Genomic DNA, 20638 nt, shown 5'->3' with positions numbered 1-20638 from the left:
GACTAAGGTCGTCTTATTGTTACAGTTCCTTTCATGGGAGATAGGTTTACTGCATCATTTGGCAGTTTCAGAGGGTGAATTTTGTCTTGGCTTCATCTTTCCTTACTGGTTGTCATCCCCTGGGCCACCTGCTTTTTTGCATTTTCCTTTCTCTTGTGAGATGATGAAGCTCTGTGCCCCGATGGGGATGAGAGACAGCACTCTGAGTTCAAGCCTAGGATAAGGCAATGGGCTTGCTTTTCAAAACAAACTAGTCTCATACGGGCTGCTGCTTTCAGGTCCACTGTCTGATTTTTATTATCACTGATGATTTGTTTCTGGAAGGCAAACTGATTTAAGTTCTGAGCAAAAGGGTCGGTGTTTATTTTCAATGCTACTATTAATTTAGAGTTTTAATTTAGAAAAGATTTTTTACCAGTTCTCAAATATGATTTTTCTATTGACTTTAAGTTTGTAGATATAAGGAGTAGACATGAGATACAGACTGAATTGCTTTTTTGTTTTTAAAACTTGGCAGTAATAAGGGGTTGCTTGTTTTTTCATGCTAAATATTTTTTCTAAGGGATCTAGATACCTATCAGAAAACTTAACTTTGATAACTCTGGTTCTTTATTAAGTATTTTTGTCTTATTTTAGGAATTAATAGAAATAGTTGTAATTTTAGACTTCCTTTATAAAATACCAATTTAAAGAGAAGCTTTTTGCTTAAATGGTTGTTTTGCAGTGTTGTGCTTTTGTTTTCTTTAATGCAGTTTAAATCACAGCTTTATAATTTATTTTTTAATTTGGGGTTTTTAAAAGAATATTAGTTATTTATGTATATTTATTGGGCACCTACTGTGTGCCAGACACTATTCTAGGAACTAGTAAACATAGCAGAGAGCAGAATCATGAAGTTCTTGACCTCAAGGAGCTTAAATCCTAGTGGTAGAGGGGGAATTCAAAAAAATCAAATAAATGTATTTCTATTATGTCAAGTGATGGTATGTACTACCAGGCAATCAGATGAAAATATTTCCTCTTCTATACACAGTGGGCAAGGAAGGCTTCATTGACTGTGGAGTTTTAGAAGAAAGCTGAAAGTAATGGGGAAAGAGAGCCATATTGATATATGAAGGAAAACAGGGTCCAAGCAGAGGAAACGAAAAGTGCAAAGAATTGAGCAAGAAAGTCATGTTCAAGTGGAGTCAGCAGGGGAAAGAGTAGGTCACAAACGCGGCTGAGGGTGGGTCATGAAGGGCCTTACAAGCTTTGTATGAGTTTTTACTTTTATTCTGAAAAAAAAAAAAACAAAAAAACAAAAAAAACGGGGAGCTATTTGGGGATTTTAATAGAAAAGTAACATAATTTCCTTTTAAAATGGATATGTGGCCACTAAGTGGAGAGAGTGGTGTATATGAGTGGATGGAATAATTGAAACAGGCAAGCAGGAGACAGGTTAAATGAAAAATGGATTAATCCAGGCAAAAGATGGTGACTTAAATTAAGCTGGGAGTGGGAGAGATGGTGAGACATGCTTAGATTTTGGATTCATTTTTCCAGATAGAACATGTCATTTACCAACATAGACATGGCAGATTTTTTTTTTTTTTTCTGAGATAAGGTCTTGCTTTGTTGTCCGGGCTGGAGTGCAATGGTGTGACCATAGCTCATGGAAGCCTCAGACTCTTGATATCAAGTGATCCTCCCACCTCAACCTCCCTAGTAGTCGAGATTACAGGCATATGCCACTGTATCCAGCCAATTTTTTTTTTCTGTAGAGACAGTATCTCTCTGTGTTGCCTAGGGTAGCCTTTAACTCCTGGCCTCAAGCATTCCTCCTACCTCAGCCTCTCAAAGTGCTGGGATTATAGGAGTGAGCCACCATGCCTGGCCAATATGGCGGTTATTAAGAGGATAAGTCAAAGATGACATGAATATTCTGTTATGAAAAGTGTCAAACATATAGAAAATATAAACAGTATTCCAATGGGCACCCATGTTTTTATCACCTTGATTCTACAGATCTTAACATTTTTCTATATCTGCTTCAAACATTTTATTCTGCCAATGTGTTCTAAAGTAAATTGTTGATATTGTGATAGCAGTGTGTAGCTCTAAAAATAGATATTTTTCAGATAACCAAATATCATTAACCTGCCAAATCAATGAATGATAATTGCTTATTAACATTTAATACTTGGTCCATAGTCAAATTCTCCATATTTTCCATAATGTCTTTTATAGTTAACTTTTACCAACTAGTGTCTAATCAAGAATCATTCATTTAACTAATTACATTTAAACTATAACATTACAACATGTTTTTTCATATGTTTTATTCTCTCTGACATTGACTTATGGAAGAGACTAGATTATTTGTCCTACAGACATTTTATCATACATAAGAGTTACTAGGAGAGCTTTGATTACTAGTCCCCACTCTCAGAAATTTTGATTCAGTTGCTCTTTCCAGTGAGCTGCTGGTGATGCTGGGCTTTCATTCTGAAGACCATACTTTGAGCACTACTGCTGTACCACTATCCGATGGCTTCTTTGTGATATCGTTTAACTTGTTGTTCTGTTGCCTGTATTTCCTCTAAGCTGAATTTTCAATCTAAAGGCTTACTGAGATTCATGTTTGATACTTTGGGCAAGAATACTTCATAAGTTGTAGTGCTTAATGTTAGGTAGCACTTAATTCTGACTATTTCACTATTCATGAGGCTAAGCTAAGGAGGTGACAGCCTGATCCTTCTATTGTAATGTTTCATGTGAAACTACTAGATAATTTGTTGAGTAGGGGGGTGGGTAGGGAAGAGATATCTAGTTTTCAATAAATATTTCACCTAATGGTTTTAACACACATTGATCATCCTTGCCTGAACTAATTATTTAATTAGGGATGGCAAGATGGAGACTTTCTAATTCAATCTTTTTTTTTTTTTTCTAAATGAATGGCCTTGTTTTTATTTTTAAATGGATGTTACTTCGCAACTGGGGTTATTTGATTACCCAGAAATATAGTGCATATTAAAAAGGTAGGATAAATGCTTAGTTAACTAATTAAGCAATTTTTAATTACTAGTTTTCACAGTAAGGCACTAAAGATTCTGACTTGAGCAAAGATAAAGTGGAAAAATAAAGTGGTCGTTTAGTGAGATGGGCAAGACTGTGGATAGATAGACTAGGTTTGGTGGGAAAGTCAGAATATCAGTTTTGAATATGTTAAGTTTGAGATGTCTATTAGAAACATATGTTGACGAGGCCAGGTGCAATGGCTCATGCCTGTAATCTCAGTACTTTGGGAGGCTGAGGTGGGCGGATCACCTGAAGTCAGGAGTTCAAGATGAGCCTGGCCAACATGTGAAACCCTGTGTTTACTAAAAATACAAAAATTAGCTGGGTTTGGTGGCATGCACCTGTAATCCCAGTAATCCCAGCTACTTGGGAGGCTGAGGCGGGAGAATCACTTGAACCCAGGGGGCGGAGGTTGGAGTGAGCCAAGATCCCGCCAGCCACTGCACTTCAGCCTGGGTGACAGAGCGAGACTCCATCTCAAAAAAAAAACATGTATATATATATATATATATATATATATATATGTTGACAATATTTCAGTTGAATAAAATAAAATATTCTAGCTATTTTAGGTAGAAAGGCATTTTATACCAATACTACTACTAAAGGGTAAGAAGATATGACTATAGTACATTAAATATACTGATGGCCTACAACTGTTGCTGTGTTGCTTTTTCCTCTTCACCACACATATGCAGCCTCATGAAACATTTTCCACGACCAGCACACTGAAGGAAATAAAAGGAACCTAGTTTAGAGATGGTTCTGCATGATACAACAAAAATGAGCTACTAAAGCATTACAATCCCACTCAAGAATATTCCCCCATCAAATAGTGGGGCTGGTATTTTAATCAGTTGATACTAATTGTCAAGGTGTGATGGCCAAGGGATTGATGTTTATCAGTGTATGGACAGTGGTTCAGAGTTTGGTGAATTAGTTGAGTTGAAAGAGAAAGATTGGTGACAAAGATGTATGAGGTGGAAAGTATACTTTCACAGAATAAGAACAGAAAATGAGATTTATGTTTTTTTGTAAACGTTCAACAAAGAAAATTCATTCAGAGGAGGAAATAGGTAGGCAAGATGCCCTATTCTACAGATGTTAGTCGGCATCACTGCAAAGCAACCTCAGGGCTTATGCAGTGGACTCTTAAAATAGCACTGGTGCAGGGATGGGAGAAATAAATGGATTTAATAAGCACTGCTGCTTACCAAGGTTGATTGAATTGCCACTATTGCCAAGTGTTCTACCTGAAAACAGATCAACCTTGAGCCCTGGATATGGCACCATGTCCCAGAGCAACCAGCCAGCCACCTGGTGGCAGGTTGATTGCATTGGATTTGCTCCATTATGGAAGGTCAGTGGTTTGTCACTGTTGCGATGAATGCTTACTGTACGTTTGGATTTGCATTCCCTGCCCACCATGTTTCTGTCAGCAATAACATCATGGCCTTATTAAAGCCTTATTCAATAATATGACATCCTATATAATATTGCTTTTGATCAGGAGACTCATTCACATCAAAATAAGTGAGGCAATTGGCTGACAACTACAGGATTCACTGGTCTTACATGTTCCTGTTGTAGCATATTGTATTCTACCTGGAAGATGAAACCTTGTGACATTAAAGTAGTTTTTAGTTCCATAAACATAATACAGGGGTCTATGAATCAAGAAGTGGAGGTAGAAGTGTTGTCTTTTACTTCACATCTAATCACATGTTCAAAATATTTTTTCATCTTGCCTCTGCAACTTTGAACTTTGCTGATACACTGAGGTTTTAGTGTGAGGAAACAACACTTTCACATGGGAACATGATAGTCGTTCAATTGAACTGGACATTTAGAATAACCTGGCCACATTACTGAACTGTATAACTGAAACAACAAATGAAAAAAATGAAGATGCTACGCTGGCAAAGATGATTAATTTTGATTATTGGGAGAAATAGTATTGCTACTGTTACTCAGGAGGAAGACTATATGTCTAGAAACTAGGAGGAAACCTGGGTTGCCTCCTTGTAGCAGGGTAAAATGAGTGAGTACCTTGTCTAAGAAAGGGAACATGACCAAACTGAACCCAGAAGACATAGGAAATCTAAACAGATCAATTAACACCAAAGAAATGGGCATTTTTTGGTACTTCTAAAAAAGTACCAGACTGATATTTTCACAGAGATGTTCGTTATACCCTTAAGGAACAGGAACAGAAAACTTCTATACTATTTAAACTATTTTAGAGGATAGAAAAGGAAAGAAAACTCCAGATTTTATTTATAGAACTTGCATGAAATTGATACCAAATTCTGACAATGCAAGTTCAAAAAGGAAAACTAGAGATCAGTGTTACTTATAAATGTCAAACAGCTCTTAATAGAATAGATGGATATGGTTATCAACATGATAAATATGTTTATCATATTTTAAAGCCTACATGGAGAAACATTTGAGGTTTTCTTATTCTAGAACTGACAGGAATGTCCTTTATTATGAGCACTATTAGTCAAATTTTTCTGGTGGAACTAATGTAAGTAGACTGCTGAAGAAAATGAATGGTATGAACATTGGAAAGGGGAAAATAAATGATTATTATTTACAGATAAAATAATTGTTAACCTGGAAAATCCAAGAGAATAAAGGGAAGGCCTACAATTAAGCAGTTAAGGAAAGGGCTAGGTATAGAAATCAATAGTTTTGATATATGCAGGCTATAGCCAGTTAGGAGATGAGTTAGGGGAAAAACACGTTGACAGCAGCAACAAAAAGCTGATAAACCTAGAATTGTTCACCACTTATCTTAAAATGTTTAACATGGTACTGAGGGACACAGGAGATTATTTATGTGGAAAAACATACCATGTTTCTATACAGAAAGATTGAACATCACAAAAGTATTATTTGATCTTAAGATAATTTATATTTAATGCAATCTCAGTGAAATACCAGGAGAATGTTTTTAAGCTAGACAAACTTATTTCAAAGATCATATGTAAAAATAAGCAAAAATAGATGTGAAAAATTCTTTAAAGTAATGAGAGACCAGTCTTATTGACTATTAAGTCATTATAAAACTATAATGTTTAAAAGATGGTACTGACATATGAATAGATCAGTGGATCTCAGATGGGCAGTTCAGAAAGAGATCCAAACACATACAAAAATTTAGTACCTCTAAAGGTGGCATTTAAAATCTGTGGGGAAAGATGGATTTTCCAATGAATAATGTTGGGATAGGTAGATAGCCATCTGGAAAAAATGAAAGTCAAATCCCAACTTTTTACCTTTTATCAAAATGAACTTCAGATACAATTGAAAATATAAAATTGAGACCATAAAATTATTAGAAGAAAAATGCAGTTTTTAAGTCTCAAAAGGGGACTCTTAAATATGATACAAAGCCCAGAGGCCATAAAAGAGATGATTGATAAATTCAAATATAGGTCCGTGTAAGCAAAAACTTTCAGTATGGAGAAAACATAAGTTATTAAGGCAAATGACACACTAGGAAAAGCATTTGTAACTCATAACAAGCCTAGTTTTCTTACTGTGTAAAGTACTGCCATAATTGACAAAGAAAATATGAAGAATTGGCAAGTGACATACATAGAAAGTTCATGGAAAAAATAACTCTTAAACATTTACAAAATTTTACAACCTCTCATGAAAAGAGAAATGGAAATTGAAATTAGAGTCACATACAGTATTTCACTTTTCATTTGTCAAAGATCAAAAAGTTTGAACATACTGTGGGTTTATGTTTATAAGGATGTAAGAAAACAGGCAATCTAAATTCCTTGTAGAGTGTAAATTGGTAGTAATAAGAGAAAAATTTACTGAATACTTTGTGCCAGGTGCTTTTCTAAGCACTTTACATTTAATTATCTCAATTAACTTATCCAGAAAGTACCATTATTTCTGTATTACACGTGAGGAATTTGAAGAAAAGTTAGACAAGTAATTCAAAGTCACACAGTTAATAAATGACAGAGTGAAGATTTGAGACCATTTCCTTTTACTCAAGTGTCCACTTTTGGTCGCAACTCTGCTGTTTCTATAGTGAGTGATTTAACACTATATGATAAAACCTTAAGAGTACATACTCTTTGATCCAGTGATTCTACTTCCAGAAGTTTGTCCATTTTGCATCAAATAGATGGAGAGTAGCATTCACTGCATTGTTATTTGCAGTAAAGGAAGATTGGAAACAACCTGAACATTTATCCTCAAGGACTCATCCATACAAAAGAATTGAAGTAAATTCATCCAGATGAATATGAGGCAGCTTTAGATAGAGTGAGATGGCATCCTATGTAGTGATATGGAGTCATCTTTAAAATACAGTAAAAGGAAAAAGCAAGATACAGAATAGCGTGTAGGGAAGCTGCTGTCTATGTGAAAAGCTGTAGAATATACGTGCATTTTTGTATATGCATAGAATATTCCTAGACAAGGCCAAACATGGTGGTTCACACCTGTAATCCTAGCACTTTGGGAGGCTGAGGCAGGTGATTCACTTGACTCGAAGTTCAGGATGAGCCTGGCCAACATGGCAAAACCCCATCTCTAGAAAAAATATAAAAATTAGCTGGGTCTGGTGGTGTATGCCTGTGGTCCCGGCTACTTGGGAGGCTGAGGCAAGAGGATTGCTTGAGCCTGGGAGGCAAAGGTTGTAGTGAGCCAAGATCATGCCACTGCACTCCAGCTTGGGTGACAGAGCAAGACACCATTCATCTCTCTCTCTTTTCTCTCTCTCTCTCTTTCTCTGTCTACACACACACACACCCCCCCCACACATATATATATACATATGTGTGTGTGTGTGTATATATATACATGTGTGTGTATATATATGCGTGTATATAGATATATTTCTAGAAGGATTCTCAAAGTGATATCAGTGATTGTTGTGCAAGAAGGAAACTAGATATCAGTGAATGCACTAAATAAGGTGATTTTGAATTCTGTAGCATGTGTATGATTTACCTATAGAGAAAGCAGTCGAGCATGGGTTTCTCAAATATAGAATGTTTGCAGCGAGGTCACTTGGTGAAAAGTATAGCCATGTCAGACAGATGTAGGTTCAGATTCCAGGACTTCCAGGACTGCTGAAAGGGAAAGGGGCATTGGATCTCCTTCAGCTCCAGGCAGCATTGCTCCTTTCCCAGCTTTGACATTAGCTGGAGGGAAGACAAGTTCTTAGAGCTCTATGTGCTTGGGACAAGACCCCTTCCCCCTACTGCCTTACTCGCCAACCATAACTGCTGCAAACAATTCTTACCTCTTCCACCCCATGTCACTGCCTAAAACCCTTCATCACCTGGCCTCCCATGCCTCTAAGTCTCTGTACATCCCCTAGCCTGACACTGTCCCCAACCCTCCTTAACTCCAGACACCATTTTACTCTACCCTCTGGAATTGTCCATTATTAGCAAAATCTCCTTTATTTTCAACCTCCTTTCTAAATAATTTTCCCCACATTCTTGTTGTAATAGAGACCCAGCTTTCCCAGGAATGTATAGCTTTCCTTGCAGTCCTCTGAAGTGGTAACTGGTTTCTCTGCCATACATTTCATACCACTGGTCCTGGAGATATTGTCAATGTCTTAATGTCTTCCTTCCATCTCACTTAAATTTTGAGACCATAAATCCTTTTTCCTCTCTTAAAAGTTCTCAGTGTTGAAGCTCAATCCATTAGATACCTCTAGCTGGCACTACTAGTTGCAGTCCTGTGCAGACTACTGAGTCATTTTCTTTACTCTTTGTAGACTTAAACTCTATCTTACTCTCACTCTCTCTGACACTACTCCTGTTAAAATGTTATGTTTCTTTAGCTATTCTTTCAGTTTTTGGCTTCCTCTCCTTCAACGAGGATGATTTCTAGAATGTTGGTTCTCAAAATGTGGTCCCTTTGCAGACATCATCAGCACCTGGGTACCTGTTATAAATATGAATCCGCAGACCAGACCCCAGACTACTAAGCCCAAAATTCTGGGGGCTGGAGCCCAGAATCTATGTTTTAAGAAGCACTTCAGGTAATTCTGATGAATATGCCAGTTCCTTAGATCTTGTTATTGTCATTACTGACAACTTTCTCTGAGACCACAATTTGAATCTACCAATTTTTCACTAGTACTCACCCATCTTAAGTCCTTACTTTCCCCTTACCAGCCAGACATTTGAATATTCCTTAACTCTTCTCTTTCACATACTATATCCAAAGAGTCAACAAATGCTGTCAGCTATACCTTCAAAATACATGTAGAATCTAACTTTTAACCTCCACTGCAGTCACTCCAGTCCAAGCACAACCATTTCCCACCTGGAGTATTGCAACTGTTCTTGTTTGTTGGCCCTTGGCCCTACTTTATCTACTTTTCACAAAGCAGCCAGAGTGTTTCTTTCAACACCTAAGGTTATATGGCTTCATTGATTGAAATTCACCATGCTTCACCTCTTTCTCTACAAAAGCCAAAGTCCTTGTAAATGCCTGTAAGGCTCGAGGGTGATCTGACCTTCCCTGGCCAGGAAGTCACGCCCACCTTTCCTCTCCCTCTCTCCCACTACTGGTGATCTTCATTTTTGTCTTTAGAATGTATTTCATTACCACATGACATACTCTTGTTCCTTTCTGTCTTGTGCCATTAGAGTGGAAGCTTCACAAGGGCAGAGGCTTTTCTTGTTCACTGACAGAGCCTCAGTTTCTGGAACCCTGCCTTGTACTGAGCAGGCATGCAGTTATTTGTGAATAAATGAATGAATATAGGAAGATAAATAAAAGTTATTTTTCTGTGTGTGATAACACTGTCCTTATTGGGACTACCCCTGCTTGAGAAGTAAAGCAGGGCATTCCAATAAGTTTACCAGGTAAAGTAAACTTAATCAGGATATTTAATCTGACACTTGGCCTCTGGGCCTTAAGCAAGTTTCTTTTCCCGTGGTGTTTCGGTAAAAGTAAGCTGAGTCCTTCATGGTTAAAGGACAGCAATATTGTCCTGCATGATATTTTAAAAACCCAATCAAGAATCACACATTGCATTTAATTTTCATGCCTTTAGTCTCCATTAAAAGTGTGCCCTTTGTATTAATAATTAGAGTGATGAGGGACAGAGTTTAAATATATAAATATTTTGTCCCCAACTGACTGTCACTGGATGGCTTTGGCACCCATTGGTGATTCTTGCCTGAATCAGTAATTATTGTGATGACTGAAAATAGTGATTTTTCTCACTGTATAATTCTTCTATATTTATTAATTACCTTAATATTATCCTATAGAACAGAATGTTCCCTTCTCATCTTTTGTTTGTTTAGTGTCAGTATTACTCATGAAGTTGGGTGTTTAGAAATTCAATGTTGTATAATACTGTTATTATTCAATATTGTATTGTCTCAGTTTGAGTCTTTCATCTGTGTCCTTTCATGTAAATAGAATAAAGATCAGTAATAGAGGAACATAGAGTAAAGTGTGAGCAGAGAAGCCTTACTCTGAGACAAACTTCAGAGAGGTGAACTCTGTTGCTGATTAAGAAAGGCTTCACTGAGGAAGTGTTGTTTGAAGTGAGCTTTGAAAAGTCGTAAAATTTTGACAAAAGTGGGGATGGGGTGGAGCATAAAGGAAAAACTGCCTGAACAAAGGAAGGCCCGGCAGACTAGGAATTTGGCAATAATACAGTGGTTTTGGACCTTGATGAGGAAGTTGAAATGGAACATAAAAACCCTCTGCATTTAGCTCCATTTATTTGCTCAGGCAGCTCTCACTGCCTAAAATTTTCACCCCTGCTGTTTTGCTCAGGGGTGGGATGAGGGGTAATGAGGGAGGAAATTTTAGGGGGTGAAAACAGCACAAGCCAAAAACCCTGCTCAGATACTCCCTTCTCTTGAAGCCTTTTCCAGATCCCTAATAAGAATTAACCACCCTCTCTCACACACTCTGTTGTACTTTGTCCTTCTCTGTTAACCAGCCTCTGTGTTTTGTGCTGTCTGTCTTTGTGGATACATCTTCCTCCTTTAAAGCACGAATCATCTCTTAATCCCTTGGCCCTTCTTCCCAGTACTTAGCACAAGTGCTCAATACATGTTTCTTTAACACGTGTAACAGAGGAAGGCGAGGAGAGTGAGTGGGATTGGGAGCAGGAGGATTCTGAATGTCATTTTAAGGGGTTTGGGCTCGCTCTTCAGGCAGCAATGAGCCATAGCCGCCTTTGAAGTGTGCAGCACTGACCAGAGCTGTGATGCCAAAGGATGCAGTGGAAGGGGAGGACAGCCAGCATGCCTGGGCATGGTCCCCAAGTCAGAGGACATCAGTGGGAGAAGGGAGAAGGCATGGAAGCAAGTGGCTACCATCTTATGAATCTGAGCACTCATTCAAAGGTGGCAAGGAAAAAGGAAGGCATTGAGCACGGTTTTGAGGTTTCCGGCCTGGGTGATTGGAGGCTGATGCAGGCTTCTTACCAAAAAGGGCCCTAGGCAGTTTCACCAGGAATGTTTAAGGAGTTTATCATGACCCTATCTCTTCCTCGTCTAAAACTCTCCCTAAAATCAAAACAGTATGTCCTGTTGAAATACTTTATTGTATCAAATATAATGAGAAGTAAAATATTCTCTCTACTTGATGTATGAAACACTGACTTCTTGTAGTGGACAATTTTCACTTGTCTTTTTAGTAATGGTTTTTATTAAAAATAGATGTTAATAACTGCTTGTTTAATCTTTAAACATGGCCCTCTGAGAGCAGCTTACCATAAAAGAAACGGTTGTCAGCTTTCTTTTTGCTCCTCAGTCCCTCCTGCCCCTTCCTAACAACAGAAAATTTGCTTTGCACCTGCTCCAACTGGGTTCGAAGAGATAAGCATCTTGCAAGCCCAGAAAATTGTAGTATCAAATCTCAGCCCCAACTGTGAGGCAGCACTATCATTGAATCCCTGCTGAGAGGCGTTGCTTTCCCAATTCCCAAAAGAGTTCTTTCTCCCCTGGCCCCTTTTCAGGCTTGAACTCTGACCGAAACCCTCTTTTTAACTCCCAGCATGCACTGCACTTGGTACTGACACTGACCCATCCCTGCTTCCTCTGTTCTGCACTGGACTCATCAGTAGGTCAGGCGTTGGTAGCCCTGGGGTCACTGGGGTGCCCAATTCCAATAATGAGCACATTTAGCTAAGGAGAGGAAATGTACCCTTCTATTTGTTACAGTCCATTGCTTTCTTTCCAGAAACAAATGCTAAAAGAACATTTGATATATTGTGGTTTGGTAAATACACATAGCACTGCCTAATATTCACAAAGTTGCCTCTTTTTTTTGCATCTTCCTTCATAAATTAAATATATTGTTCTAACTCATGATTTATTTTAAGAGGGATATACCTATTTCACAGCTAGGAAAATGTTTTCAAATAAAGTTATATTCAGAATACTCTTGCAAGAATTTCAAATAAAAATAGCAAATACTATTTAAATGCATATAACATTCTAACAGACTTGTGTGTCATTTTAAAGGGAAAGAAAAAAAATGATGACAAGGACTTTACAACTTTGTCTTTAAAATTTCTTCTTAGGCTTTCCAAACAGACCGAAGTCATTAAAAATACTCCTTAACCCCCAAAGTCACAAAAAAGAAGCTACCCAGGTTTATTATGAGAAGGTTGAACCTCTGTTGAAGCTTGCAGGAATAAAAACTGATGTAACAAGTAAGTAATTTTCAGAATATAATTTCACCATCTACAAAAACATACAAAAGCAAAATAATCTGAATTTGTCCTTAATGCAAACTTGGGAAACTACTTGTAATATCTATAGCATTTTTACGTCTTCATAACCTACTGCAGCCAGCTCGAGGGTTATAATTTAATTATTTTTGTTGTTATTTTTATTAGAATATTAATATTTTCTCTTCAGAACTTTTTCAGATATTTTTTCAGACTTAAACAATTGTTAGATATAATTACAAAGGAAGCTGTATACTTGTTTACATCTTCATGGAGATGTTTGCTACTTACACATTAATTTTGCAGTTAGGCAAGAAATTGATTTTTTGCTCACTTATATAGTTGATGTCTTTCCATGGAATTCTTCCTTGGGTTGTTTTCGTTCTGACTCTGACCCCTGCTGGTTAGGTCAAAACTAAGCACTGAACTGCTGGTTTTATTAATAGATGAATTTAGAGATGCTAGAAGCTTAAATTCGTTGTCTAAACTAAGAAATGTACTTAGGTTTGTGCCAAGGAAAATAGAAACTTGTTAATGCTAAACTTAATAGATGATTAGTAATATCCTTTTTGATTTTTTTAATTTGGTAGTCACATTTCTTTGTTTCTTTGAGACTTATTTTCGTATGGTGGGGAACTGAGTAGAAGAGTCGATGCTATGGAGAATCGCAACCTTCCTAGCTTTATTTCTATGTGGCTTCGCTAACAGTGGAAATTTGCAATAAATTTTAATTGATGAAAAGTATTATAAAATAAGCCTACTCAGGGGACAAGCCCAGAGTGCAATTGGAACTTCCTAGTCCCAGTTATAGATTCCTAGGGAAGGGATTCACAGTGATGTGGCTTTACTCAGCTGTAAACAAAGGAGATAAGTTTCAAGATGTTAATAATATCATTGAAACCTACACCTAGTGATTTGATGGATTGAAGTAGAAGAAAGTTCAAAAAAAAAAAAAAAAAGCAAGGTTTGTAGGAAGGTCAGCCCCCATGAAATGTGCCTATAACTATAGAGGTTCGAGAGAAACTACCATGAAAAACTCAAGAGGAATTTTTGAATTAAAATAAAGTTATAGTGAAGAAGTTAACCTTTCATGTTTGTGACCTTCGGCTTATTTAGAGGTGATTTACAAGTAAAAGAGAAAATTCAGATTTATGTTTTCTTTCTACTGAAGATTTCCAAAGATTGGCTGAAGGAAAAGTTTGAGATTTGTATTAGGGTGAGACAATTAAAAGTTGAATAAACATATTGGCATACACAATGACTATTTTGTTCATTGCTTTTACATGTGAATACTACAAAGCAGCTTAACATGGATATTGCTATATAGCATTCACTTCAGGAATCTCATTGTATGCTTGCTCTGTGTTCAACATTGTGCAGGATGCGAGATGAATAAGCTATCATACTTGGATGACTTTCTACATTATTAGAGATTCAAAAAAATGCTTAAAACCATTATAACTGGGGTATACATAAAAGAACTTTGATGTCTCAGAGGTGATATTTTGATCGGAAGATTCAAGAAAAGCATTTGAACTAGGCAGTTTTTAAGAGGCAGACAAAAAATGAGGGAAGGAAGTCAGGCTAACAGGCATGTACTGTAAAAGTTGGGAGGGGGCGGAGAGAGAGAGTGTGTGTATGTGAGAGAGTCCATGTGTGTTACACCCATACATCTGGAGAGTTTGTGCCATAACTTTGCTCTACTTTCCTCAGTTTTGACATTATCTGAAATCTTACTCTATCATCATAAAATAGCTGCCAGTGAATTTCATCCTTTCTTATTAATATCCAGTGGGATGGGGAGAGGTGTGCATATGTGTGCAAGAGAGACCCAACATGCTTTAATCCTGAAGATGAATTAAAATTTCCTTTTTTAAGTTTGGGCACAGATACTGTATTAGCGCAGTCAATCTGGAATAATCATTTATTTAACCATCAAGACTCTTCCCAGGGGCTGAGGGCAGATCCCCTTTTCCTGATGACTGAAATGCCTCAGCTGAATCTGGATTCTGTTAGGGAGAAGAAAGGGCAAAATGACTTCTAGGAAGGCTCTCAACAATGTATACTACAGGAGGTATAATTCCAGGTTATGGATGGATCCTTAAGCTGCACTCAGCAGTTTACTCATCATGTATTGATCCACAGTTGGTGTAAATTTTTTTTTTATCATAGTGTTGCAATCTGGTTTGGCAAAGATGACTCCACCAGCAGAATTAAAATTAAAAAGGAAGAGAGAAAAAGAGATTGGAGACAAGAAAACTGATATACAAGGCCTGAACTAAGGCAGAGGAAATCATCTAAATGTGCTTTCCTTCTTAATTGTATTGGAGACAAAACTATTATGTTCTAGGATTTTTTTCTCTAAATTTGTAAATATTACTAAGTACCATATTTAAACATAAAACAATAGAATATTCCGTAAAGCAAATTTAGAATTTACTTACATTTGTGCAGAATGGCTAATTATTAGCTGCCTAACACTCCTCCTACAGGCAAATTTATAAAATTACATCATTTGCTTATAAAACCATTTTAGTATGCATATTGGCTCAATATTTATGAAAAATATTTCTTGAATAAACCTGTGAATATTTGAAAAGTTTTAGTCTTCCTGCCTATCTTACAGTGTTATTATTGTAGTTGAAATAATATATTTGAAACTTTGTATATTATACTACAGAAAGGTGGTCATAATACTGTTAGTTTCAGTTTCAAAAATTATGTCATAGTAAGATCGAATTCGTACTTTATTTGAAAGTATATGGAAGAGTAAAGCAGAAAGAGGACATATCTTCTGCATGTCCGGTGGGACATTGTTTTAATGTATCCTTGTGTGAATGGGTGAGTCCAAATGGAATTGGAATTACAAAATAAACCCTATATGATGAGTTAATTAGGAAATAGTGCTATATAAATATGAAGTATAATATGAAGAATTACAGCTAGATATATACACTATAAGGTACTGTAATTTTTTCATAAATTTATTTTAAAAATGGATCTTACCACATTAATAAAAACACACTTCTTTCATTTTGGGTTGTGCTGAAATCCTAACTACTTCTGAATATAGATCAGCATCTTTTGAAATATTTGTGCTAAAGTTGCATCCCCACTCTGCTACCACCACCAAGGTAGTATCTTATCTAATAGCATCAGAAAAACTTCTGGGAGAACCTGGAAAGAATTATTTTTTCCTAATTACCTATTCGTACACAAATCAAAGAAGAGTATGAACGATAAGCCCATGCTGGCATATGATATCATTTCTCTTGCTTCTGAAACAAAGCAAGTTTTAGAGATTGTACCATTAAAGGTGTGACAGATATTTTGAGGATCAGAGATCCATAGGATAATTCATAGAACAATACAGTGAAAAAGTTAAGGCAGCAGAGAAATCAGACTGAAAAGAACTTTCGAGGCCATATGGTTCAGTTTTCTCCTTGTGGGTGGAGCACAGGTGTGTGGCACTCAACTTTGGCTTGGCCACCTACACTAGAGGCAGAGTACGTTGTTACTGGACAATACTGTTTGACATTCTTATGAATGTTCAGAGTTACTGTACCTTTGGGCAGATTAGAAAAGGCACCTCCTCTGTGCTGACTTAACAAAAAGGTGCCCTTTCTTCCAGGCTAATTCATCCTTTGCTTATAAAACCATTTTAGTATGCATATTGGCTCAATATTTATGAAAAAATATTTCATACTTTCAAAATATTCATATTTCAAAAATATTCAGCCCAAGATCACTAGATTCAGCCTAAAGTCATTTGTTAGATTGCAAATCCATCATTCCCGTTAGCCAAGTACCTTTGTGCTAGGCATAAACTATACAAAATGAGAACTTGTGAGCTGACATTTGCCTCTTTGTAATTTTTATGTGCTAGAGTTGTTATCTCTTGTAGTAATATGAAATAAATGTGCCCCATCTATTGTATAAGAGTCATTGAGACATTTGAAGACGGATATCCTGTCTGCCCCTCATCTCTTGTTCACGATAGGTACTTCCATCGCCTTCAGTTACTTTTTGCATTAACAGAGCTGCTAGACCTTATCATGGTCATTATCATACTCAAAGACATTTATCTGAAGGAAACCTTGATCTCTGCCAGCTCAGGGCTCTTGGGAGTGCCTAGTCACCAGATAATTTTACCTCCTGGGCAGAGTTGTCAAGAAGGTGGTGTTTGTTATCATTTTCCCCTTCTTTCTCCTAAAATCACGCTTCTAACATGGCTGTTAACAAGCCTCTTTATAGTGTTTCTCTGGTTGTTTATGGCTCTACTTGAAGCCTTCCGTTTCTTGGAAATGCCTCTTGCCTTTCTAAATCTTACCCAGCAGAAAGCTAGGCCATCTAATGAAACTGTGTCACAAAAGATTCCAGTAGCCTGAGGCATCACTCCTTCCAATTTTACCTGCATTTTAATACAAAATCTGAAAAGTAAATGTTCATGCATCATATCTAGCTAGAGAGAAAGTTAATTCTGTGTAAAAGATTCTTTTTATTACCTCTTAAATAATTGTGGGTATATATGGCCAATCCTGTTCCCAGCATTCAGATGTGAGTTAGGAAGTTGGAACTTTATACCTGGGGACGATGAAGACTCACTAATGGGGTATATACAAAAAAGTGATATGATTAAATATGTATCTGAAAATGGTTATTCTGGCTAGAGTGGGGGAGAGGTTTGAGGGAGACAAGATAAAAGGCTATTGTAGTACAGGTGGAGTATCCCTTATCTGAAAGGCTTGGGACCAGAACTGTTACAGATTTAGGATGTTTTTAGCTTTTGGAATATTTGCATTATACTTAACCACTTCAGCATCTCTCTAATTTGAAAATCTGAAATTGAAAATACTCCAGTGAGCATTTACTTTGAACGTCATGTCATTGCTCCAAAATTTTTAGATGTTGAAGCGTTTTGGATTTTAGATTTTCTGGTTACAGATACTTAACTTGTCTACACATGAAAGATATTTAGTGATCAGATCAATCAGCTAATTTAGGGAATCAGCTGGGAGAAATGGAGGAATGCTATGGCATAATTTAAAGACAGAAACAACTGGCCTTGGCCATGGAGTGGTTCTGGAGAGTGGAGGAAAGGGACACTCTAGAAAGAAGTCATTTTCCTGTCTTGGGGTAGATGATGGAACACAAAAAGAACAATATATTTGAGAGGGAATATATTTGAAGGTATACATAATGGATTCTGTTTTGAGCTTACTAACTTTAAAGTACCTACAGGACAAGAAAGAAAATGACATTTCAGTATCATATCCCACACTAGAATTTTATCACCAAACCAAGAAATGTTTCCTTATGTCCAAATCAAATCTCACCTGATTTTATTTCAGGTGATTTTCTCATCAACATTGAATATCAACCTTAAGACTTTCTCCTCTTCCTGAGGAAGTTGCATTCGCACCAAAGAGGGGAGGGGGAAATTCCCAGCAGTGAGAATTGTGTTCAAAGACCTGTAAACTGTGAAGGCTTCACATCTCCTATTTAGAAAGAGCACAGGTTGGCAATCTCATAGGAAAAGGCAAATAGATGAAAGAAGAGGCTGGGTTACATTTTTTGAAATTACATTTATCTAGCAATCCTTTCTTTATGTTTGTTTGTAGGGGGATGATTTGAATCTGGCTGTCACTGATTCCAGGGCCCACAATAGCCCGTCTAAATACATATTTGGTCCTTTCTACTATATTTAAATAGTAATCCAGATCACTCTTTATCCTTTTGCCTAACATTGTTTTTTATAACCACCTATTACTTCATATTATAATTCATTATTTCATTAGCATATATTGTCTATCTCCAGAATGCAAATTCCTGAGGCCAAAGACTAATTCATTTTGTTCATTTTGCTAATATATTTTATAGATGTAGATAGTCAGGTTCTTTTCATTTTGTTTCTTTGTTCTAGATCTTTGATTTTATTGAACTTTTACAATGTTACTTAAAAAATTGCTATTTTCAGACAGGTTGCATTAGTGTATAATCAAATTCCACCCACAATATCAAAAAAAGACTATTACAAATTAAAAAAATAAAAATAACATTCAATAATAACACAGTTCTAAAGCTCATTATTGGATTTGAAAAACTTTACCAATGTAAGCTTTGGTATAAAAGTAAGGCTTGGTGAACTGATTCTTAGCATAAATATTTTTTCATAATATTCTTATTTTTAATGTGTATATGTAAGATGTTTTATTTTGCATTTTAAGGTTGTAAGTACTTGCTGTAGTTATAAATGAATGATCAGCACACATCTTCTTTGATAACCTTTCAACTTTATTAATATTAATGTTTCATATGTAGTTTTATTATGGCTTTCTTCTGATTGGAATTTAATATAAAGAGGTTTTATTCATGTGAGTGTTAATGGCATTTTGAATAAGCTATGGGAGAATTACAATGTAACACTGCTGGATACAGAATGATTCTTTTAGACACCAAGACTAATAATTTTTAACAATATCTAAAAACATTGTAGGAAAAGCTTGAACCATGCTGGCACCAGGGACAGACAAGCATGAAAGATTAATGTAATCTTGCATATAATGACACACATTCTTACACAAAAAATCCATCTGCAATGTCATGTCAGTCAGCAGAAATCTTTGATGGGTGGATACAGCTGGGCTGTCTCTTCTGGCAGAGCTGCCCTGGAAAATGCTAAATGTGGTTGTGATGCTTGGTGCCATCTGCAGTGTGCCCGTTTATCCTGTCTTCCCTGGCATTTACGATACTGCATAGGGCATCAGTGACTGTGGAGACAGCGATACAGAGTGACAGATTCATTTCCTCGGAGGGTCTGAGCTCTGGTGGGCCTGTGTGCCACCCTCCTTCTTGGGTCTGGGTCTCTTATAACTGGTGTTGGCTTTACTTTGTATTTTCACATCCAACTCTTCCTCTTTTTAGTCTAACAGTTCCAGTACACATTCTTCTGGTTTGTAAATCTTACACTAACCTTTTGACTAATTTATTCATGTAAGGTTGCCAAACCGATTTAACATTGACTGTTCAATGCCAGCTAATATGCCTTATTTCCAAAATACTGCTTCTCCTAAGCCTCTGATTTAAAGGACATGTGTCTTATTTAGGGAATACTAAACAGGCACCAGGATAAATTGGGTAACCACTATGCGTGGGATATTCCCAAATGACTTATGTAGTTGAAACAAATATATGACCTTCTCTTACATAAAGCTATAAAACATCAGGCCAGTAACACTTAGTCCTCTTGCCCATGATTAAAATATAAATATTCAAGAATAAATGTTGTTTTATGACTTGACCATATGTTTATCATATTATTTTGCCAGAACAAGTTAAAAAGTGTGATCATTGTTTAAAACTTTCACTTTGTATATGTGTGTGTGTTTTTTTAATAGTAATGGAATATGAAGGGCACGCTCTGTCACTGCTTAAGGAATGTGAACTCCAGGGATTTGATGGGTAGGTTATATTATTAATCAATATATGTTATATCATTTATGTATTAAATACCTTCACTAGTTTTAGCTATATATTTGGAACCTAACATTTAAAAATATTTGTAATGTATGTACTTTGGCTCTATCTTGTTCATATCTATGTAATAATAATTAATGATAATATGACATGGTCATCTATCTCTCAGGATCTGGCATAGGAAAGCAAAAAGAGGAATCTAATTATTAAAATACTGGGAAATGACAGTGTACTACTCTATACTTACTAATGTGCATACATTTGCATCTATAATTATTTGCTTTTACCATATATCTAGAGAAGCACTAATGGAAGATGTTATACTGGTCATATGGCATAACTATATGATGATCTTCTTTTGCAAATTAATTGATAGGTTTAATAGCTACCCATTGGTTA

General features: G+C 36.4%; 1 protein-coding gene across 5 annotated transcripts in view; it reads left to right on the top strand.

The window, feature by feature from the left end:
- CERKL (ceramide kinase like) overlaps positions 1-20638 on the top strand; it is a 119308-nt gene that overhangs the window by 70841 nt on the left and 27829 nt on the right. For 4 of the 5 annotated variants that reach the window (XM_016950127.4, XM_063790622.1, XM_016950129.4 and 1 more), the window contains 2 exons: positions 12614-12745; positions 20161-20224. In XM_016950127.4, coding sequence (XP_016805616.1) covers positions 12614-12745; positions 20161-20224 — 196 coding nt within the window. The remainder of the gene's footprint in view (positions 1-12613; positions 12746-20160; positions 20225-20638) is intronic. The other variant, XM_016950128.3, reaches the window with a different exon arrangement.

This window comes from Pan troglodytes, chromosome 13 (assembly GCF_028858775.2).
Source record: "Pan troglodytes isolate AG18354 chromosome 13, NHGRI_mPanTro3-v2.0_pri, whole genome shotgun sequence".
In the NCBI taxonomy this organism is placed as follows: Eukaryota; Metazoa; Chordata; class Mammalia; order Primates; family Hominidae; genus Pan; species Pan troglodytes.
This window is presented reverse-complemented; position numbering and strand designations above follow the sequence as displayed.